Here is a 23,354-nt window from a genome sequence, read left to right on the forward strand (position 1 = left end):
CAAAAAAAAAAAAAAAAACAAAAAAACAAAACATTGAATCTGATGGGAGCTTATTGTGAATAAAATACATTGGGCCTCACTCAGAACCTGGTGGATTAGAACCTGCATTTTTAAAAGGTTCTTTCTTTTTTTTTTTATGTACTTTTTTGGGTTTGTTTTGAGGGAGAGGTAATTAGGTTTATTTATTTATGTATTTATTTTAATGGAGGTACTGGGGATTGAACCCAGGACCTCCTGCATGTTAAGCACACAGTCTACCACTGAGCTACACCCTCCCCTCTTTAACAGGTTCTTTAAGCAACTTGAATGTATATTTAACTTTGCCATTGAGGCCAAGGGCAGCCCATCCCAAAATCTGATTTAACGGCAAGTTTATTATTTTGAAATAAAGTTACTCAAGAAATGGCCAATACAAGAGGAACAGTTTGACTCTTGGTCTCCCTGAAACCAGGAAATAAATGTCCTTTGGGAAAGGTGCCCTCTCTGTATGGCGAGGTAGAAAGATACCCTTATAACCAGAGATAGAGAATTCAGGGCCAAGAAGCCTGTATAAACAAATCTTGTTACTTTTTGACTAATTAATTACCCAAGCCCAAATTTTGCTTAAATTCCTTACTAATTTAAGCACACAAACCTAAGTTTCTTTGTCCTGGCAATTTCTTTCAAATTTGTCTAAAAAGTATAAAAGCTGCCTTCTTTGGACACTTTTTAAGTCCCTTATTTATGAGACCTGTGTGTGCATAAATTAAATTTGTATCTTTTTCTCCTGTTACTCTGTGTTGTACTGATTTTATTGTTACTGCAGCCACAAGAACTCAAGAGGGGTTGAGGGGGCGCTTTTCCCCTCCCTGACATTGAGAAGCACTGTTATGCACTTGGATGAAGCCCTGATAGTGTCGAAAACACAACCTCCTTATTTTATAATTGAGGCAACTGAGAAAAATAGAAATTTGGTGACTTGCATGAAGCTACCGATCCAGTTTATGGATGGACCATGATTGGAACCCAGGGTACCTGATTCTTATTCAAAAGTTATTTCTAAACCACAATGTAGTTTGTCATTTCAGGTTTCCCACAGTTAATCTCTGGTCAGGTTGTTACTTCTGTAGTTCGTATCAGTTTGTCATCAGCCTCAGCTGTTCCTGTCAGCTGCTCTTATTTCTGTCCATCCCAGTTTTGGTCCATATGTAGAGACAGCTGTGTATTCCTCCTGCCAGTGCCTTTCTGGCACTGTGTTCTCATGCATGAAGAACAGAGAGCACAGTCAGACTTTTTGTCAATATGCCATGTGACCCAGGTCCAAGTGACAAGTTATGTTGCCTACACCTTAGTGATATTTATGGAAATGAGAGTACTTATATGAGTTTATAGAACTGGTTCATGTATGACCTCCTTGTCATCTGATGTAGAAGACTTCTGTTTTTCAATTTCTTAAAAATCATCCTCTGTTAAATGAAATTTCAGTCTTCCATTTGGTGAATCTGATTCTGTTCCAAAACCAGGACACTTCTGGGTTGGAAGCTGGAAATAAATTGCTATATGACTTACTGAATTTTTCAAATGCCAGCTATTTAAAACTTTATCTCTAAAGTCTTCGTCACTAAGTTCCTGTTACTCAGGACACAATCTGTAAACAATAAAAATGGTAATGACTCATGTTTCCTCCATACACTTTTGTCCAAATTTTAATATTTGTGTCTGAGTTGGAAATCAATAGAAAGAGAGATGGTTGGGACCCACGATTCCAAATTCTCAATTTTGTGACCAGCTGTCTTCAGCAGCTGCAGCCTCTCCCATGAGGCCCTAGCCCATAAGGCCAAGAAAGGAATGCTCTTTGTTACTTTGCTATTTACTTTTTTACTTTGTATACTGTTTACTTTGTGTTACCTTGTTTATTTCTTTGATGGGCTGGTTTGGATGATGTGAGACATGCTAAGGCTCCTCTTGCCTGTCAGAGGAGGTAGATTCATGACTGAAAGTATCTTCTGTTCACACCTTAGGTCCACACTCTGATGTTGATCCTGATGTCTTCCCACTCTGATGGCATCAAGAAGCATAGAAGGGAATCAACAAACACAAATCAGTTGCATTCCTATTCATTAACAATAAACTATCCAAAAGGAAGTTAAATGAACAATCCCATTTAGAATAGCATGAGAAAGAATAAAACACTTATAAATAAACTTCACAAGGTGGTGAAAGACTTGTACACTGAAAACTATAAATCATTCATGAAAGAAATTAAAGAAGATACACATAAATGGGGGCACCCATGTTCCTGGATTAGAGATGTAATATTGTTAAAATGTCCACTCTACCCAAAGTGATCTACAGATTCATTACAATCCCTATCAAAATCCTAATGGCATTTGTTTTTTTTTTTTTTTTTTACAGAAGTAGAAAAAAAATCCTAAAGTTTATATGAAACCACAGAAGACCCCTACATAGCCAAAGCAAACTTTAGAAAGAAGAACAATGCTGGAGGCATCACATGTCCTCATTTTAAAATATATTACAAAGCCACAGTAATCAAAACAGTATGGTAATGGCATAAAAACATATATAGACCAATGGAACAAAACAGAAAGCCAAGAAATAGGCCCATGTGTACACACTCAACTGATCTTTGACAAGGGAGCCAAGAATACACAGTGAGGAAAGGACATTGGGCCTGTAGTTAACAACACTGTATTGTACACTAAAATTTTGTTAACACGGTAGATCTCATGTTAAGTGTTCTTGCCACACACACAAAAATTGCTCAAGAAAAGTAATGCAATCTGTCACAATACCCTTAGCATGCATAGTATTGATTAATTACTAATTAATTTGTATAAATATCTACTGGTCTAACTTTGTTTTCTGAGATTATATCTTTATAGGCCTATTACAGTCTTTCAGGAGTACTTTTTGAGTCAGAGGCAGTTTCTGTAAACAGTATTTGCTAGTAAAAATTAATATAAGATTTCTGGATGGCAATTTAAATCTCAAAAATGTATGTCTTTTCCAAGATTAAATAGTTTTAATTCTCGAAATTTGTCCCTCAAAATCAAACTAATATATACACAAAATTACCCTAAAATTTTAAAGAATTTAAAAACTAAGTCTTGTACACCATAGGAGTTCTCATTTTATAGTTTGCTCAATTCCTCCCTTGCCTTAGTATGTAGAAATTTCAATGTGTTAATGTTTGCAAGCTCTGTTTTCAATAATTGTTATTTCCTAACATCTTAATGCATTTGAACATTTTTGTGAACATATTTGGCACTTCTCTTCTTAATGCAGACATGACAAAAAATTGTATTTCAGTCACTCTCCCTGTGAACATATTATTTTTTCAAATTAAGAAAAATGCAACCTTGAAAAAAATATAGATTTTTCATTGTTAAAATGTTTAAAAAGTAACAATGAACTGAAAAAATGAATTTTTTAGCAAAACTGATTAAAGTACACGCACATATATAAAAATATTCATTCTATTTATGTTCATTTTCAATATTTAGATATTAGGTTATTTTAATGGACATGGACATAAATTATTTTACATTTCTATAAAATTACTTTTTGAAAATGAGTTTTCAAGTAGAAACGTTTTGTGTCTAAAATTTGTTTATCAAAAGTAAACATTTCAAAGCAATTAAACATTAAAAAAAGAAAAGAAGAAGCAGAGAAAGAACCCAGTGGAAAGCTCCCCAGGGAAAGAAAGAGCATTTGTGCCTAAGACCTAGAGCCACAGGCCTGCAATAAGGACTTCATTCCCCTTTCCCCTATACCAGTAATGTCTTAACGTAGGAGTTATAATAGGGAAACAGGGCCTGTTTTCAGTGGTAGGAGACCCCAGGCTTCTCTTACTGTGCCAGCCATATATATACAAAAAGGGGAATCCAAAGATTCTTAAACTCAGAAATTTTTACTGGTTCACTTATCACCTCCAAAGCACCAGAACAACTAGGGGGAGGGGGAGGGGGAGAGGTGTGTGTGTGTGTGTGTGTGTGTGTGTGTGTGTGTGTGTGTGTGTGTGTGTGTGTGGTGCTCCCTCTTGTGGTTGGAGCATGTTACCAATGAAACAGTTTTCAAATTTAACTCCAAGAGGATCAAGGACTTCATTACGGTATTCAGCTATCAAAACAAACAAACAAATAAGTGATTAGATATATAAAAGGCAGAGCATAAAATTTCTAGCAGTAAGGATAAGCCTGGTAAATTACTAGATTAAGAGAATGGATTTTCAGTTTCCCACCAGGATGAATTTATAATCAAATCCTTTTTACCTTTATTTGATTGTGTAGGGAAGCAAAACTTGCCACCCCAAAATGTGTCTCTTTGGCATAAGGATTATTTGAGGCTGATTATTTTTAAGAAACTGGAGGCTCAAGAAATCTTTCTTTTTACCTCCCCCTAAGCTGCCTAAAGAATTTAGATAAAGGGCCTGTTTCCAGAATAGAGCCATCACCAGAGATATCTGCCAAGAATATGAGAACATGGTGGGGAAAGCTCACAGGACCTAGAGATCAGAGTCCGCTCTGGGTGCCGTTGTCTCCCCGTGGTGCAGCAAACATTTGTTTATCAAACATTTGCTTTTCCCACTCCATGTGAATTACTTTCCTCCCCTTTGAAGCCCCAAACTACTGCCCCAACATCCTCTTTTGTCTTCAGCTGAAAATGGTTTTTAAGGTGAGGGCTTTGGCCATTTTGGCAAGTTACCTGGGTTTCTTCCTGGGTTTCTCCCATATATGTGTTATCAAACTTCTGTTTGACTTCCTCCTGTTAATCTATCTCAGGTCAATCTGTTCCTTAGACCAGCCAGAAGAACCTAGAAGGGCAGAGGAAAATCTCTTCCTCCCTGACAATTGATTTTATTGAAACATTAGAGATTAAATTTGTAAATATAATAGTGTCCAGAAAGTTCTTCTAATTCATGTTGGACCACTTTCAGACTTTGAAGGCATTCTTGAATATCTCCTTTCCACAAATTGTAATGTTGTCTTACTCTTCTTTGTCTCTGCTGTATCAGGTAGGACAGGCAAGTCCACACTGCTCAGATGTTTCCTTTCATGAATCTCCTCCCGGTTATGTATAACAATATCCTGCTTCTTTGTATGCCTCAAAATTTTTGTTTGCATGCTGGGTATCATTCATTTTTAATGAAATCATGGATTTACTTATATTCTTTTAAAGTGTGGTAGACTTTGCTCTCCTAGCCACTGAAGTCACTTGTAAACCAGGTGGATCCTTTCAAGTATTGCTTTGAAACTGTTTTAAGAAAAAGCTAGGTTTTCTTTTGGAATAGGGATAATTTATCCCCCTTACTCCAATGCCTCACTTATTAAAGGTCTTTCCAGTCTGGCTGATGGGAACAAACACTGTTTCCATCCCTATGCGCTCACTGAGAATTTTTTGGCTTACTGATTTCTCATGGATTGGTTTACACCTTTGATTCAGGAAAAAAATGTGGGGCAAGAGGAGTCCCTGAGATGAACCCCACCAAGTGTGGGTCCTTGGCTTCATGCAGGAAAGAATTCAAGAGTGAACCATAGTTGAGTAAAAGTAGATTTATTCAGAGAGATACATACTCTATAGACAGAGTTCAGCCTATTTCAGAGGCCAGAGAGAGGCCATGAGGTGTGGGGTTGTTAGTTTTTATGGGCTCGGTAACTTCACGTGCTAGTATGTAGGAGGGTTATTCGAACTACTTTGGGGAAGGGGTGGTGATTTCCAGGAACTGCGCCACTGCCCACTTTTTGACCTTTATGATCAGCCTCAGAACTGTCATGGCACCTGGGGGAGTGCCATTTACCATGCTAATAAATTAGAATGAGCATATAATGATGCTCAAGTTCTACTGGAAGTCGAATCTCCCACCATCAGCCAGAATCCCAAGGGGATCCCTTTGCATATGCCCAGAGTTCTCTTTCTATGAACCTCTCCCATCTCTGTTCCTCTTCCCTGGAAACGCACATCACCTGGCTTCCCTGAACTCTGATCTCTGTTCAGTTCAGAGACACTGCCAGCCCCTGTGTATCTCCGTTCCTGTGCTGCAGCCTGGAAACAGCATTCAGCCTGCAAGCTGGGGTGACTGTAGGGCTCACTTTGTTTCCCTCCTCTCAGTGATTACAATTCTGCACTGCGTGTAGTCCGATGTCTGAAAACTGTTACTTCGTGTACTTTTGTGTTTTCTACTTGCTTAAGTCAAAATGTTAAATAAAAGCTCTACTACTCCATCATGGCCAAAATCTAAAGTATTAATGCCTTTATTTTTAAGATATATCATTCACAATGTTTTCTTATATGTAATTTTTTAAAAATTAAAATATGAGTTACTTAGGGGTAGAGTTCATGTCCTGTTTATCCTTTTATCTTCAGAACCTCCCATAGAACTTTATACAGTGTCCTAAAGGGATAGCTAATATTTATTCAGTGATGAGCCGATATAAGTGCTTTTAAGTTTATCATACAATAACCGACAGCATAGAAATTACTATCAAGTTCACTTTACAGATAAGGAAACTGAGGTACAGAGAGACTAAGTCACTTTCCCACGATCATACTGACAGTAAACGTCAGAATGAAAATAAAAATTCATAGGCTCTGCTATATGGATTCAGTAAGTGTACTCAACATATTTTTTATGAATAAATACCAGACAGCATAGTGAGTTATGAGGAAAATGACCATCATGCATACAATCGTAATTAAGCCATGTAAAAAATCTTTTTAAATTTTCTTCCCCCCCGGGCCAGAAAAAGCCAGAAAGAAGATTTAGATCATAAACGATTTAGGTCAGTGAGAAAAGGACCAACCAATCTGGCCTTTAATACAAGTGCTGGGAACTCTGTTTTGAAAGTCTTCCTTATTTCATTCCCAGGTGCCCAAGGCTCAGAAAGAGCAAAGTACTTAAGCAGCTCTCTCTAGTACTCCAGCAAAGTACTTCTCCACAGACAGGAACAGACTTAGTTTTTGTAACGAACTCAATCATTCTGATACCAATAAGCTAACCGATATAATTCAGTACTTAACGATAGGAATAAAGATAATCATCAAAATAATGATCATATGAATAATACGGTGTGCTCTATGATTTAAAAAATCAGATAGTGAGTACACTATAAGGCCAGTTTCCCAGCGATGTCTAGTCAAGGCTTTTCTTGAGCAGGGATATACGTGTCTCGGTCACTGATTACCTGCCTGGCTCTCCGTAAGTCCATGGTTCTCAAACATTTGCTTGCTTCTGTATTATCTGGAAAGCTTGCTAAAACACAGATTGCTGGGCTTCATCTCTGGTGTTTTGGCTGCAGCCGGCCTGAGGGTGTGCCTCAAGCATTTGTGGTATGTTCCCAGGTGATGCGAATGCTGCTGGTTTGGGAACCAGATTTTGAGAAACTAGAAACTACAAAGAAATGAAATCATTTGGTCTGTCCCTATTTCAGAAGTTTCTTTCTTTTTTTTTTTTTAAGTATATAAAGTAGTCTTTAACTGCAAAACTTGTTAAGAAAGGAGTTCATTGAAAGAAATAAAAGTGATACTATGAGTAAATCATGTATAATTTTACTTAAGAATACATTTTCTTACAGAAAGTCGGTATTTACTGCTTGTATGTGGCTGTGCTTAATTATCCATTCCTTAGCAATGTGGGAGGGTGTGGTCCGATGTTCCGGTGGTTAGCTCTCGTGCAGTGTGCTGATGAACTTGACTCCCCATCTTGGTGCTCCCACCAGTCCTTGGAGTCCAGCAGCAAGGTTCTCCGGTGACCTCTGCTCTCAGCTGCTGGTTGCTACAGCACGAGGGCTTGCTTCCCTCCCTCTTGCCTAGGGCCTGTGTTCTACTTTGTTGTAATCGTCTTCTCGCAGATATTCTCCACGCGGCTCACACTCTCATCCTCAAATCCTGACTCAGAGAAGGCTTCCTTAACCGCTTATTTAAAATGGGAACTCCAGCCCCTAGACTCCCTCTTCCCTTTCCCTGCTTTATTTTTCTCCACAAATTTGTCACCGTGTAATTTTTATATACTTTCTGTCCATATTTTACTTACTGCATGGCTCTCCCAACTATAATTTAAGCTTATTGGGGGCAGAGATTTTTGTCTGCTCTGTTTGTTGGTACATGGTAGGCACTCAAGCAATATTTGGTAAATGAAGGAAGGAAGGAGTAATTTTCTTTGACTTGTGTGCATTGACGTATTAAATTACTCACCGATGGATTTAGCTCATTTACTCTAGTCTGCACACATTATTGAAGTTATCCTTTCCTTTGGTCATTTTCTACCTGGAGTTAGGTGCCAAGTCTCTTCTTAAGGTTTACTTTGGGCCATCCATCGAAAAGCACTTTTGACAGTTTTCTCCCTGTTGTTACCCGGCGTGGTTCCACTTCTGCATTCCTTCATTCCTATTTATCAGTATTTTTACAAACCTCTGCCAACAGCTAACCTTCCACTAGTGCTCTTGTTGTCATTTTTGACCATCTCAGGTCATTATACTGCTCATTCCCTGCTCCCCTCTCCACCACTGTACTCCTCCAATCAATATTTTAAAAAGACAAACCTGTCCCTGTTAGAAAATAACCTTTTCTAATCCAGGTTGCCTTCATATTACAATAGTGCTTATATTCTCAGTCCACATTCTGGAAAGTGTCGTCTGTATTTATTTTCTCCATTACTTTATATCTACGCACTCTGCTACCTTCATTTCTTTATATCTACACAGTAGTTTGGCTTTTACCCCCAAATTCTTTTGAACTTTTACCAAAGTCATTCATGATCTGCTGCGACTAAGTGCAACAGATGCTTTTAACTCTTTATCACGCTACTTGGATTATCTCCCCCTGGTCTTTCATCCTCTTTCATGATCTCATACTCTCCTGGCTTTTCTTCTCATTGGTCACCCATCCTTAATCTAATTTGTGGGTTGTCTCCTTTTGTTATCCTCCTGTGATCTCTGCCACTTCTATGGCTTTAATTATCACTAATATGTTGGATGATTTCCTAAACTATATTTCTAGGACATATGTCTTTCCTAAGCTTCAAATAATAACCTAGCTGACAACTTACAATTGGACATCCTCCAGGAACTCAACAGGTCCACCACTCACCTGCCCTTCCTGTGTTTCTTTTCTCATCAATTATCTCCACCTCTCACTGAGGTTTATAGCCAGAGGCTTGATACCATCCTGAATCTCACCTCTTTCCCCCTCACACCTCACATCATATTTACTTGATCTGGCTCACAGAGGGGAATACTGAGTCTCTTGAACTGTTCGAGTGCCTCTCAAGAAGTTAAAATTCTCTAACTTACGTGTCTCAATACAAGTAGTGATAACTTTATTTCATTCAGAGATGGGGACATGGAGGCTACGTTCTGAAATGGTCAAAGTCACCTGGAAAATAAACTGATTTAGCCAAAACTAGATTTGGAGACCTCTGAATTCCTGTCAGGTAACGTTTCATAATTCTAAGCTGTGAATATACCAGACGGTTCATGGGTTAGTTTTTTTTTTTCAGACGTAAGCAGAATTTCATTTCAGTTTGGTATGGGCATTTCTCATCCTGCTGACCTAGTCTCTGGTTTCTGACAAACCAGCGTGGCACAGTGTTTATGCAGAATGAATGTGCTGAAGGTAAGAAACGTTGCCTGATGTACTAAATGCTAACGTCAGGTTTTCCTTAGTATCAGGGACATGACTCTGTTCGTTGCCTCTCTCAACACTTCTTTCACCTTTTCATTCCTCAAGCTATAAATAAAAGGGTTCAGCAGGGGGGTCACTACGGTAATGAGGACAGCAGCTACCTTGTCAAAGTCCAGTGACTGGTTCTGATTGGGTCTCACATACACAAAGATGTTGCTCCCGTAGGCAATGGAGACGACGGTGATGTGAGAGGCGCAGGTGGAAAAAGCTTTCTGACGTCCTTGGGCCGAGGGGATGCGCAGGATGGTAGAAATGATGTAGGTGTAGGACCAGGTGGTGAATGCCAGCGAGCTCAGGATGACAAGGGCAGACAGGAGAAAGTTTATCCTCTCAATGAGGCGAGTATCTCTACAGGCCACTTGTAGAAGTGGGGCAATATCACAGAAAAAATGATTAATTTCTTTGCTACAGTAGGGTAGCCTTGTCACTACTACAGTTGGTACCAACACAGAGAGGAAGGCCCCCACCCAGCAGCCCAGAACCAGCTGGAGACAGACCTTGCTGTTCATGATGACGATGTAGCGCAGGGGGTTACAGATGGCCACGTAGCGGTCAAAGGACATCACCGCTAGGAGGATAAATTCCACTGTCCCCAGAAAGAAGTAGAAATACGTTTGCGTGATGCAGCCAGCAAAGGATATGTTTTTCTTCTCTCCTAGGAGGCAGGCTAGCAACTTCGGGGTAACAACAGTTGTGTACAAAATGTCCAGAAAGGACAGATTACTGAGGAAGAAGTACATTGGGGTTTGGAAGCGATTATCAGTCCATATGAGGGAGATGATGATAATGTTTCCCACTGCTGTTTGTGTGTAAGTCAGCAAGAGAACCACGAAGAGGGCTATTCGGAGCTCCAGGAGGGCTGGGAGGGCAGTGAGGGTGAATTCAGTCACCATGCTCCAGTTTCCCATGGCCACTCTTAGGTGCGGACAGCGGGCCTCCCTGAAGAAACAAGAAGGAAATCAGCCTAGAAGGTGATTTTATAAACATCTGTAGAACATGTATTATGGAGAGCACCTAATATTGGGAAATAACTCCTAGGATATATTCCTTGATCTGAAGGTCATTACGGTGCAAACTTAGGAAAGTCAAAATATCATTTAGACAAAAATGTTTCTGTAAAATGAAGAGATAAGACTGAATTAAAAAAATACGAAACCTCTAAGCTTTCTTCTCAATCAATGAAACTTCTGTTCTTTTCAACTTGTCCAGCTTCATTTTCCCAGCTGAAAGTGTGCTAAAGCACTGACACGCTTTAATTAGAACTCCTTACTCTTACTCGGAAGTTTAGAGTCACTGAAAGGGAAATCCTTTCAAATCCTTTCTATCCTTTTCTATAACAAATTTTCTGTCACTTTGGCGATTGACATTAGTGACCTGCCATTAGTAAGAGGTAAAGGTTGATTTCTTTTTTCCAGTATTTGGTGATCTCCAGAGTCTCCCAGTTTCTAGAATCTTTTCCTAGCAGATATAGATCTGAGGAAACAGACCAGGAATGGCTAAAAGGAACAATGGCTTGTGGCCCTACTGATCAATTTAGCTGAAACATCAAAAGGGAATCATGGGTGTCTTGTTATTAGGTGATGCTCTGTGTCCAAAACCTACTCCTTGCATGTTCTGTGCAGTGTGTAATACATGTACCATATATCTGACTGATTATTTAAGAGGACATTATACCATGTGATAAAATCAGAGGTACAAATTATACACGCAAGGTAAAGCAGAGGCAATTCAACTTACCCCATTTACTTGATCAGCTGAAATCATAAAACTGCACATCAAGATCATCCAGTTTGTACTTTCTCCTATTATCTGAGAAGTGGTTCTTCTGCACAGATTTCCCCATTTCAGGTTAAGAACAGTCCACTCTTGAGCTCTGACCTGAGCCCCTCCTTAGAGAATAAGCTACAGCTGGTCCGCTTACTTCCCTTTTCCCATCTCCCCTCCGGCCCCTTCTCCAAGACAAAAAAAATTGCCTTCTTATCTCATTTTTTATTTGAAGCTTTTCCTATTACAAAAACACATTTTTCAAATATATTAGAAGATGCAAATGCAAAAAATTAATTATCTGTAGTTAAACCTGTTAGAGATACAGTGACAACATTTTGATGTATGTATTTCCAGGCTCTTTCAAAGTTCTGATTACATATATATGTATCTAAAATAAATTACTAACAATATTTATTAATTAGTTTTTCCTTATTTTTCTTTTCTCTTGTAATAATCATCATCTTTCCATTGTGTAGAAATCTACACTATCATTTTATTAAAAACAGCTTTTTCGGAGTATAATTGATATCCAAAGAAATGCACGTATTTAATGTGTACAATTTGATGAATTTGGGCATATGCAAACAGCCAGGGTATCATTGTCACAGTCAGGGTAACAGACACATCTAACACCTCCCAGATTTTCCTTTACAGAATCATTAAAGGTCGGGTGAGAAGGGACAGACTGGGAGTTCAAAATTTGTAGATACTGACAGGCATATGTAGAATAGATAAACAAGATTATACTGGATAGCACAGGGAAATATATACAAGATCTTGTGGTAGCTCACAGCGAAAAAAAATGTGACAATGCATATATGTATGTTCATGTATAACTGAAAAATTGTGCTCTACACTGGAATTTGACACAACACTGTAAAATGACTATAACTCAATAAAAAATGTTTTAAAAAAAAGAATCATTAAAGGTCATACAGCTTGACTCTATGGATTGGACTATGATATATTTAGCCAGCTGCTTAGTGGATCAACATTTCTTGCTTATATAAATAATAATCAAATAAATATTATTGTGCATAAGTCTTCGTGCAGTTAATCTTATTATTTCTCAGAATACTCTTATTTATAATACGATATTTGTTCTCACTGTTTCTATCATAATAGAAAAATCCAAGAAACACTTGATCTTACTCAATTTTACCTTGCTAGAGCAGCTGATAATCTAAAAATCACTCCAGATTGCTTTTGTGGGCTCTTTTTCTGAGCTAATAAATAGCTCCGTATCATACCTCAGGACTGGATAGCTGATGCTTCCAAAGATTAAGCAGCTGTGCTTTTTAGAAAAAGTCTTTTTTTATGTTCTGAGCTTCCATTTTCTTGTCTGAAAAATTAGAATGTGGATTACACCTTTATAAGGTCCATTCAGTGTCTCAGAGTCCTGCTCCCAGTTGCTTTTCAATATGCTTCCCCACCTCAGAGATTCTAGCTTCTTTTATTCCCTAGTAATCAATCTCCCAAATGACTGTAAGTTACTGTGCAGAAGTGGCCAATCATAGCTACGTACACGAGTACAATTGCGCCTGAACTCTCGTATGAACTGTCTGCATGAGGCATTCTGCTGTCGTTTTTGAGTGTATTGTGTATTACTATTTCCAAGAGGTGGTTCAACAGGCAAATGACACCCCACGTTTTAAGATTCAAGTATTAATTAGATTAATGTGAGAAATTAGAAAAACTGGGTTCCAGTCCCAGTTTTTTCTCACTTTTATCTTTGTTATTTTAGATTCAGTTTTTCAGCTGAGTCATAGCGTCTTCATCTGAGAAACGAAGATAATCGTAACTTTCGAAATGAGCTGCTGTGAGGTTTAAATTAAAACATATGTGTGACAGTATTTAATAGATTCTTGCTGAAAAGTATGGCTCCATTCAAAAAGGACTGTGATGAACTTCTAGGAGATGAACAACTAGAGCTAATTGCTTCTTATCTAAATAAATAACAATAAATTATGAAAAGTTTAATTTGTAACTGAGGAATATTTTTAATGCATATTTATCTGAATTCCCCAGATTGGCATCTGACTCCACTAAGAATATTGAGAAATCAGAGAGACTATACACAGAGAAATTAATTTAACAAAATGATATATTAATAAATAAAACATACGTGAAAAGGTATACTTACATCTCAGCAGTTGTATAGATGATGGAAAATCTCCCAAAATGTTTTTAACATGCAGACACAGGAAAAGGCTCAAACTTCGATTATTATGTGTGCGTGAATTAATTCTAAACACTTCACTTCGAATTTTTTTTTTTTTTGCCAGTTCTATTTTTATTTCTAGCTCATAGAAATCTCCCCTAACGATAAAGTAAACCTTATGAGGTCACTGAACCATTTGACCCCAATGTCACCATGTGGCCACCCAGCCATCGCTTGGCTAACTTCAGTGCTTGGGAAATGACTATCTTGCTTTCGCACTGGCTAAATGAAAAGCTCTTACCTGGAATGGAAAACTCTGTCTTTGTAATTTCCAAATACACGTTCATGTACTGACCTTATGGACAAAATACTAACCTTTTCCACCATAACATCCCTTAAAAACACCTCCATGATCTAGAAATCCTCTCTGACATCCCAATGAGTTCAGCACCACACAGATTCTAGAGTCTGGTTTTTGCAGATAGAGTGCGTGGTAGTTGTGTTAAGTGGCCTGACAAAGTTGCAGGAATAAGTCAGTCATAGCAGTATTACAGTAGATCTCGGATGTTGCTTAAGAAATTTATGCCAGATTATCACTGATTCTTGATTCTCAGGTATTTTCCCCCATGCAGGAAGGCTATATAGTTTCTCTCTGGTTAATTCTCAACCATTTAAATTATTTAGTAACTGAGATGTTTTAGATGTAGAATCCCATACAGCTATGGCTACTCATCCAGCCGTGGCTGTTGCAGAGTCCTTTCATCATCCTCACAAGTGATGGTCAGCGAAGGGAACTCAGTTCAGTTTTTGGTATCTCATTCCACCTTCATGGTTACTAGAATATTAATCTTTCCATTGGAGCTTTTACTCAGTGGTCTTGAATCCTCTAAATCACCAGATTAAAGGTGACTTGAAATAAAAAAGAAAAAAGTTAATCCTTTCCATTTCTTTATAAAATAAAGCTTCCTTTCTCATATTCATTTTTTTCCCCTAAGTGGATGAACTATACTTTTCATGGACTAATTTGCCTTAGAGATTTAGAGGAGAACAGCTCTTGGGGATATGGGTCAAAAGAAGTTAATTAAAAATATTGTTATAAAAGAATGTTGGTTCTGAACTTCCTAATCACAATTACAAAGTTTTAGAAGGTGCCAAATAGACCTGTTAGGGGCTCCTTGGGGATTTCCTCAGGTATTTTGCTTTATCCATTTAAAGGAAAAATAATACTTTTTAAAAATCTACGAAGAAGCTAAAAACAAAAAATTTTTCATCCTTCTTAAGTTATTGATACAGTAGGAAATATTCTCCATGAATATTCTAGAGTTTCAGATACCATGTAGTGCCTCTGTCTATATTGGCATAGATTTTCTTAAAAATTCAGATAAAAATATAGTCATAGCAAAACCCACTTTTCTCATCCCTGTCCTGTTCTTGTTCAAAAAGACAAGCCTTCATACTGAACTCAGCCCTGTTCAACTGTTATTCCATCCTCTTCTCTCTCACAGTCACAAAGGTTGCCATACACTTTCACTGTATTCTCTGATATGTAGATTTTTTTCAATAAGAATTTAAAAAAATTATTTATTTTAATGGAGGTACTGGGGATTGAACCCAGGACCTCATGCATGCTGAGCATGCACTCTACCACTGAGCTATACCCTCCCCTTGTTGGTAAGAATTTAAAAAAAAACCTTCTTCTCTGAACTAAAAATGCTGTACTTTTTATCTTAACATCAATCTGACTTTTATTTGAGGATGCTGAGTCTCTTTCGAGTGAGCTTGTGCATCCTCCTTTCCCTGTACCCGAGGGTGAGGGCTGCAGGGCTGGAGGGACAGGCTCTTTCGTATTTGCCGTTGGGAGCAGTGTTATTTTGCTCCCAATGTCCACTTTCTTCTGGCTTTGGATAAAATTTCTCCAAAGCTCATATTACACAATCTTGTAGTTTTCTTTGTTTCTGTCATTTATTGCCTAATGAGTTTCAAGAAAGAAGTAAGCAACTGGCATAGGGCCTTCAAATAAGACAAGGATGGGGGAGCTTTTTAAATTGAATTTGAAAACATGAAGTCATTGGGGACACAGTTAGTAAAGACTTTTTCTGTGGTTCGTGGTCTGTTTCATCCTAAGAATGTCTGTTATTCTGAGAAACCGTCATATCTATGTAAATAGCTCATAAAAGATGCTAGAATTTGAATTTCTTAACCTTACGATCAATGAATATCACCTGCAGTCCTCTTACATCATTAACTCCTTTTTTATAACTAGATTTTGCTATTACATAGAATTACTCAATCTCTGAAATCCCAAACCCCCAGGTATCAATGCTGGACCCTACTGTCCCCATTCACTGTTCTTGGTTCCTGTACATTCTCTCCATGGCCTCATTCAGCCCTCCAGTCTATAGATGACCCCATTTTCTCCTTATCAACCTTTCTGTCTGAAAATATAAGTAATATTTAAAAATATATTTTTCTGTGTGAAAATATAAAATATATGTATTTCTACAAAGAGAGAAAGAAAGCCAAAAGAAGAGGGAGAAGAAGGGGAGAGAGAGGTTGATTGAGAATATACAGGTCCTTGCAGTGGAATGAACACCTCTAAAATGAAAATATGTAAGAAATAATAAATGGAAATACAGATACATTGTATAGAATGACATTTCCTGATTGCCTTTAAATAATAATTGCCATGTAAACTTTTTTTCTCCCCCATGCTCATGACTTAAGTGCCCTAGCCCCCAAAACCTAAAACAAATCCCCTGTTCTTAACCATTTACAATATGATACTTAATTTTTAAAGAGCCTCATCTAATGGGGAAAAATATGAGAGGGTGGTCTGGGCTTCAGAGCGAATGTTGTCATCTGCAAGCCAAGGGTGCTATTTTATAACAAGTGCATGGACTTCGACAAAAATTTATATTAGTGTTTTCCTGAATTTTCCCTCTCCCAGCTCCACAAACAATCTTATGACTCATTGTATGGGATTTGTTATAATCAGTTATATTCTGTGTTATATTTATAGAACGGTCTCCAAACATTTAATAAGTGTTTGGTAAGTGTGGACTGAACTGGGAGGCTAGATGCCATGCGGCAAATAATATTAAATTGGCAAACAGGATGGCTGGTTCCGGTTTTGACTCTCTTACTCCCTAGATTTGTTTCCCTTAACTGATCTCTTTATTTTTTCTTTTTTTCCTTTTTTAAATTTAATTAATTCTTGTCTGTATAAGTATATTTTTTAAATTGAAGTATAGTCATTTTACAATGTGTTAACTTCTGGTACAGCATAATACTTCATTTGAACATACATATATTCATTTTCATATTCTTTTTTCACCATAATCTCCCTAGATTTTTTTTTTTTAATCTCCCTAGATTTTGAAAATCCTACCTCATCTGGGCCTCAGTTGCCTCATGTACAAAGAGAAATGTTTGAGTGGGATGCTCTCTACAGCCCTCCTCCTCCACTCATTTGACTTGATAATCTTTTTCTGTGGGAGACACTCACCACAAATATTTTTACTGCAGGTTTTACAACAAAGGGAAGCAGTATTGTGTAGGAATTAAGAGCATGGGTTTTGAAGTCAGATAGTTCTTGGTTTGACTCCACTTACTAGCTGAGTGACTTTGCGACAGTGATTTATTCTCTCAACTCCTCAGTTAACTTATCCATAAAATGGGGATGTTATTCTCACTGTAGGATTATCTAAAACTGACATAAAATGAACCATGGAAGCTTTCAAAGCAGGTTATCTGGCACATGGTAAGTGCTCAGCATTTTAGTTAGCTGTGCCTGGGGTTAAAGGTCATCGACTTCCCGAGGATTAGTGCTTGAAAGAAGAAGTAGCAATGCTTAGCATGTTTCCTAAAATATGATAGCTTTGTTCCTGAAACACCTGTTTGGGATGGACTGTTGATGGATTTGCAATTGGAGTTCCTTAACTTTCTTTTCATTTGGTAAGACTATGTAACTAATTGGAGCAATCAGATCCTCCTTCCAGGAATTTGGATTTAGAACTCAGATAATTTAAAATATATACCCATGTAAATTATATATGTATCTCAATATATTTAAGTATATTCAATATATATACTTGCACATATATTGACTATACCTGTGATTGAAATATACAAATATTTGTGAAGGACTGAAGCAGCCATTATCTTCCATGTGCACACAGAAGTGGAAAAAATAGTGTGCAGAGAGAGAGAAACATTACTCAGGTATGTATTTGTTCACTGTGACTGCTATAGCAAATTACCACAAACTTGTTAGCTCCAAACAACACCAACGTATTCTGTTACAGTTCTGGAGGAGAGAAATCCAAAGTCAGTTTCACTGGGTCTAAATCTGTGTGTCATCTGGGCCATGCCGTTGGCTCTAGGGGAGAAAGAACCCATTTCTATGCTTTTTCCAGCTTTTGGATGTGCATTCCTTGGCTTTTGGCTCCTTCTTCCATCTTCAAAGCCAGCAGCATAGCATCGTCAAATCTCTGCTTCCATCAAATCACGTTACCTTCTTCTGTGTGGTAAAATCTCCCTCTACCTCTCTGATATGACACTTGGGATACAATTAGATCCAGCCTGGGTAATCTAGGAAAATCTCTCTCCCTCCCTCTCTAAATCTTTAATCACATCTGCAAAATCTCCCTATCATATATACTTTATATGTTACTTAGATTCACAGGTATCGGGGATTAGGTCCTGGATATCTTTGGGGGTGTTCATTCAGCCGACCACAAGATATTTGGGAAAAAAACAATACAAACATCAAATGACTTACAGATTTAGAGATCCAGATATAGAGGGAAGAGAGTGCCAGCCCATGGATTTTTAAGGATTTCTAGTTCCTGATTCTAGTCCCTTAGCAGGTCTTACTGTTTATTATCTCATGGGGTTTCGTGTGGTATTCTTGATTATTGTTATAATAAATACCCATTTTACTTAAGCTAACTTGATTCCTTTTCTGCTTTTATTTACCCTCAGCTGGTGAATCCTAGGATACTAATTCTTCTGTAGACGATGGTCACATTGTCCAGTTGCTACAGACAATTAGTCTAGACTCATTGTCAATTACTGTCTCTGAATAATTGGTTTTCCTTTCAAACCAGTTGCTTCTTAGAATCTACTCTCATTCTTCCTGATAGTCCCTGATCTGCAGGTTTTCCATATAATTAGAACTGGCAGGGATGCTCTTGTCTCAGAAAAAGTAGGTAAGTTCCATGTTAATTTTATGTCTCCATGTTTCCCCTGCTTAACTTGCTTCCCATTTCATGATACAGTGAACTGCTAACATAGACTGGAGTTCACATATATCTGTATACATATATTCAAAACTAGTTGTGTAGTTTGGGGCAAGATGCTTAACCTCTGTGAACTTCAGTTTTCTCATTTATAAAAAGGAGATCATAATATCAGCTCATAATTATTAAGAGTTAATAATTAATAATTATTAAATGACATATGTACATATTTAAGTACATGTACAAACTAGGGTTATATTACTCCTCTTCCTGTTTTTGTTACTTATCCATTATTATTATCTACAGTATTTAGCTGTCAGAGATGATTTGAATCATCTTGCAAATCCTGAAAACACCAGTAAACAGTGTTCACTTTGAATTAGATGTGTTTGCATGACTTAGACTATTTTTGATAATCCGACTTTAACTAAAAAAGGGAAAAAGAAAAGGATGAACTATATTCCCCACTTTACAGATCAGAAGCTAAGCTTCAGATAGGCTGCCACCTGATAAAAAAAAGTGATAGCCAGGCTTAAAATTTAGGTTTTCTGACTTCAGTTCAGGACTTTAATCCATCCTACTCTGTATGTGAGATGGTCCAGTAGTATAATCCAGAGCATGTTATTTTCTTTATGGCTGAATTGCCTCCTCTGGACCTTGCCTATAATTCTTTGCATCTGATGTGGCTCAAAGCCTTTTCATCTCTTCCCACACACCTTTGATTTTATGGTCTTCAAGCATGCCTTTCTCCACATGGTGTGCAAGAGCTGAAGATGCCATTCTTAGCAAACAGATTTTCAAGGTTTCCTGGGAAATAAACCTTCAAGGTTTCCTGTGAAATAAAGACATAATTTTGTTGACTGTTTCTCTCAGAACTTCCTTTACTTTTTCATTCCTTAGACTATAAATGAATGGGTTCAGAAGAGGGGTCCCCATTATGGTGAGGACTGCTGTCACTTTGTCAAATTCCAGGGAGTGAGTCTGGCTGGGCCTCACATACATGAAGATGTTGCTCCCGTAGGCAATGGAGACGACGGTGATGTGAGAGGCGCAGGTGGAAAAGGCTTTCTGACGTCCTTGGGCAGAGGGGATGCGCAGGATGGCAGAAATGATGTAGGTGTAGGACACGGTGGTGAACACCAGCGAGGTCAGGAGGATGAGGGAAGATAAGAGGAAGCTTATCATCTCGAGGAGGTGAGTGTCTATGCAGGCCGCCTGTAGCAGAGGGGCAATGTCACAGAAGAAGTGATGAATCTCCTTAGAGCAGAAGGGCAACCTGGACAGCACAATAACTGGGCAGAGCACTGAAAAAAAGGCTCCCACCCAGCAGCCCAGAAGCAGCAGGAGACAGACCCTGCTGTTCATGATGATGGTGTAGCGCAGGGGGTTACAGATGGCCACGTAGCGGTCAAAGGACATCACCACCAGGAGGATAAACTCCACTGTCCCCAGGAAGAAAAAGAAGTATGTTTGGGTGATGCAGCCTGGGAGAGAGATGGTCTTCCTGTCAGCTAGGAGACAGCCTAATAGCTTTGGGGTAACTGAGCTAGTGAATAAAATATCCAAAAATGATAAGTTACTGAGGAAGAAGTACATTGGAGTTTGGAGGCGATTATCAGCCCATATGAGGGAAATGATGACGCCATTTCCTGTGAGAGTAAGCATGTAAGTGAAGAAGAGGAGCACGAAGAGGAAAATCTGAAGCTTGTGGCGAGCAGGGAAGGCAGTCAGGATAAACTCAGTCACTGTGGTCTGATTTTGCACATCCATTGAGTGCAATCCAAGGTGGACAGCGTGTCTCTGAAAAAATAAGAAAATATGAAGATGAGAATCAGCTTTAATAAGTTTTTAACTGTCAATGTCATTGATAAGATGCAGTACAAGAAAGTTTCAGTGAAGAGTGGTTTGTTTGCATCCTGCCTCTGACCCTAATAAAGGTAGAACCTTGGATAAATGACATGACTTCTCTAAGCTCAGGATGCTCATATTTGAAACTCTTCATTGAATGAAGGTATGTCCCTATTCCCAAATTCTAGTCTTTATGACTTTATTCTCTTTCATACAGTGCTTCTTCCCTTTTCTGTTTCACTCTTCCTGAGCCTGTTTTCCCAGCCAAGTTTTGTATCTAAGAAGAGAGACCTAGCTGAGAATCCAGTCAATTTTTAAAATGGAGAAAGGGAATAGTAATACAAGTTGTTACTTTTCTCAAAGTTATTCAGACTTTTCAGGCATTGTCTAAATCAAAGAGCAGAGACAATGAAAACTGGACAGTCAAATGAAAAAGAACCTGAATTTATTTCTGCTGTCTACTTTTGTTACTGGTATTATGTGTTGAGCTTTAAAGTAATGTCTAGTTGGATAGAAGTTATTTTGATGTAATAGTAATTGAATTCTCCATGAGATTCCATAGTTTTTATTTTTTAAAAAATATTTATTTACTTATTTGTTTATTTTTAAGTCACAGGCACATTTATTATCCTCCAGAACACCAAGGTCCTCCCTTCCCAGGCAGTGTCACGGGAGGCCAACTCAGGAGGTGGCCATGCTGCCACCCAAAACAGCTGCCCGTGGGGCAGCAGGGGCAGGGGCAGGATGAACAGTGCCTTCAGCTTGTCCGACAGGCTGGCAGTCTTGGAATCCTTTGCTTTGTAAGACTTGACCAAGCGGGTAAGCTTAAGGACACCTTCCCTGTCACAGCTGAAACCATAGACTTTGATTACCTTCTGCTGAATCCTCGCGGACACGAGTTGCAGCATCTTGCCCAAGTCGGTGCAAGCATTGTCCTGAGCCTGGTCTGAGAACACCTGGCTCACCTCGGCCAGGACCGGTGCGCCAGATGCATCCTAGGGAGGGGTCCTGGGTAGGCACTGGAGCACGGTCTGCCGGCATGCCCAGCCGAGAGCGCAGGGCAGAGGGCAGGGAATTAGTGGACTGAATCCGCAGTAACCCGATGAACTCGGCCCCCGATTCCCTCACTCTGGGGGCAAGGAACCCTCTTAGGAGAGGGAGGCTGGTACCGCGCGCCCCCATTTGCCGGCGAATGCAGCCACATCTCTCGCCTCGGCCCTTCCGCCCGCACCCTCCTCCGGCAGGAAGCCCACCTGGTCACTAGGAGGCTTCTCACCCTTGGCCTGTTTGGCGCCCAGGGCAGCGGCATGGGCCGAGGCGGACGCCATAGGACAAGAGATGCCCGTGCAGGGCCGCCAGGGAGACGCTCCGGAGAAGCGAGCTACCTCCTAGAAAGGCTCTCCAGGCGGGTGGGGGCGGAGGGGACGCGGCATCCGCGAAGCCCGAAGCCTCCCGGTGGCGTCCCAGCCTCCGCACTCTAACCTCCCCGGAGCACCTAAGCAGCCTGGTAGGCGGGGGCCATCCCGCCCCAACCAAACTGATTCTCGTTGAGAACGACGGGGTAGGGGCTCTCCGGTGCGGGCCGGAACACCTGCTACGCAAATTCTAAAACTGCTTTAACACTCATAGGTTTTCTTTAAAAAAATTTTTATATTGGTACAATTTAAAAAATATCTACACTGTTATAGAAGTAAGTCAATGATAATTTGCGAAACCGATTTTTTATATTTTGAAAAATATTTTAGATTTGAAGAATATTTTAATATGTTTTATATCTTTTCATGTATTTTGAAAAATGCTTTTGGGAAAATGATGCATTTGTTTCTTTTTTCTTTTTTGCAATGTTTTATCTATGGCAGCATCCAGAAGAAACTTTCTTTTCTTTTAGGTTCTGTCATATAAGACGTTTATACCTTATATTCTTTTCAGCCGTTTGAAGATCATGTTTTTAATAGTTGAAGAAAGGATGCAGATAGATCGTGGCTGAAGCACACTGCTTAGTCTTTGGGTACCGCTCAATTTTGCTGAAGGTCTATTGCATATGTACAGAATACAGTCGACCTACTGTTATGTGGTGTATTATTTTGTAACCAATCCTTTAGCTTCAATTTAAAACAAAAAACTTATGAACCCTGAGCTGGGTTCTTTCTAGGCTTGGAGTCCGACCTGGTTTGTCTTACAGGAGGTCATTTTCCCCAGGCTCTGTCTGGGATAACTCCTAGCTGCTGTTTTTGCCTTAAAGAAAATTTTCCTGAACAAATATCCATCTGAAAAGTTGGCTGTGACTTTTTGTGGTCCTGTATTTGCCTCTTTATTTCCTGTCAATACTCATTTATCCTACAAATCAAATTATCCTTATTATTTTAATAGTAACTTTTGTCTTTACCTTCTCTGTTTTAGGTAAAGAAATATTGGTTTCTTAGAATTATTTGACATTTCTAGGTAGGTAAACTCCTTTACAAATTTATAATTATTTCTGTCCCTCAAAGAGTAATTTTTGAAAGGAATTGGATTTGAATAACTTGACTTGCTGTTGACTTTAGTAGTAGAGTTCTTTTTAGTTTCTTTTAAATCCTTAGCCCCAGTTTCTACATCTACAAAAAAGTATTGTTCATCTACACGTTCCTTTCCAGTCTAAATATGTCTCTTGTTTTCCATGA

General features: G+C 38.8%; 4 protein-coding genes and 1 non-coding gene across 6 annotated transcripts in view; 1 reads left to right on the forward strand and 4 right to left on the reverse strand.

The window, feature by feature from the left end:
* Positions 1–23,354, forward strand: part of TMEM225 (transmembrane protein 225) — a 68,002-nt gene that overhangs the window by 23,562 nt on the left and 21,086 nt on the right. The gene's annotated exons all lie outside the window — the stretch shown is intronic.
* On the reverse strand, positions 9,645–10,586 carry OR6M1 (olfactory receptor family 6 subfamily M member 1). The gene has a single exon (XM_010967206.2). The coding sequence runs from the start codon at positions 10,584–10,586 to the stop codon at positions 9,645–9,647; it is 942 nt and encodes a 313-aa protein (XP_010965508.2).
* Positions 19,669–20,616, reverse strand: LOC105078656 (olfactory receptor 6M1-like). The gene has a single exon (XM_010967241.2). The coding sequence runs from the start codon at positions 20,614–20,616 to the stop codon at positions 19,669–19,671; it is 948 nt and encodes a 315-aa protein (XP_010965543.2).
* Positions 21,300–22,022, reverse strand: LOC105078655 (protein C10-like). Its single transcript, XM_010967239.1, has 2 exons — positions 21,971–22,022; positions 21,300–21,673 (listed from the first exon to the last, which is right to left on the reverse strand). Exons 1-2 carry the CDS (start codon positions 22,020–22,022, stop codon positions 21,300–21,302), a joined length of 426 nt encoding a protein of 141 aa, XP_010965541.1.
* On the reverse strand, positions 22,258–22,319 carry LOC123611936 (U7 small nuclear RNA). Its single transcript, XR_006719053.1, has one exon. It is a non-coding gene; the product is annotated as a U7 small nuclear RNA (small nuclear RNA).

The sequence above is a fragment of the Camelus bactrianus genome, chromosome 33 (assembly GCF_048773025.1).
Source record: "Camelus bactrianus isolate YW-2024 breed Bactrian camel chromosome 33, ASM4877302v1, whole genome shotgun sequence".
NCBI classification, from domain to species: Eukaryota; Metazoa; Chordata; class Mammalia; order Artiodactyla; family Camelidae; genus Camelus; species Camelus bactrianus.

Bases quoted from the DNA above. Each gene is read 5' to 3' on its own strand.
- OR6M1 (XM_010967206.2), bottom strand. From the start codon at position 10,586: ATGGGAAACTGGAGCATGGTGACTGAATTCACCCTCACTGCCCTCCCA.
- LOC105078656 (XM_010967241.2), bottom strand. From the start codon at position 20,616: ATGGATGTGCAAAATCAGACCACAGTGACTGAGTTTATCCTGACTGCC.
- LOC105078655 (XM_010967239.1), bottom strand. From the start codon at position 22,022: ATGGCGTCCGCCTCGGCCCATGCCGCTGCCCTGGGCGCCAAACAGGCC. The intron at 21,674-21,970 runs GTGAGAAGCCTC...CATCTGGCGCAC, and splicing joins GGGCGCCAAACAGGCCAAGG to CGGTCCTGGCCGAGGTGAGC.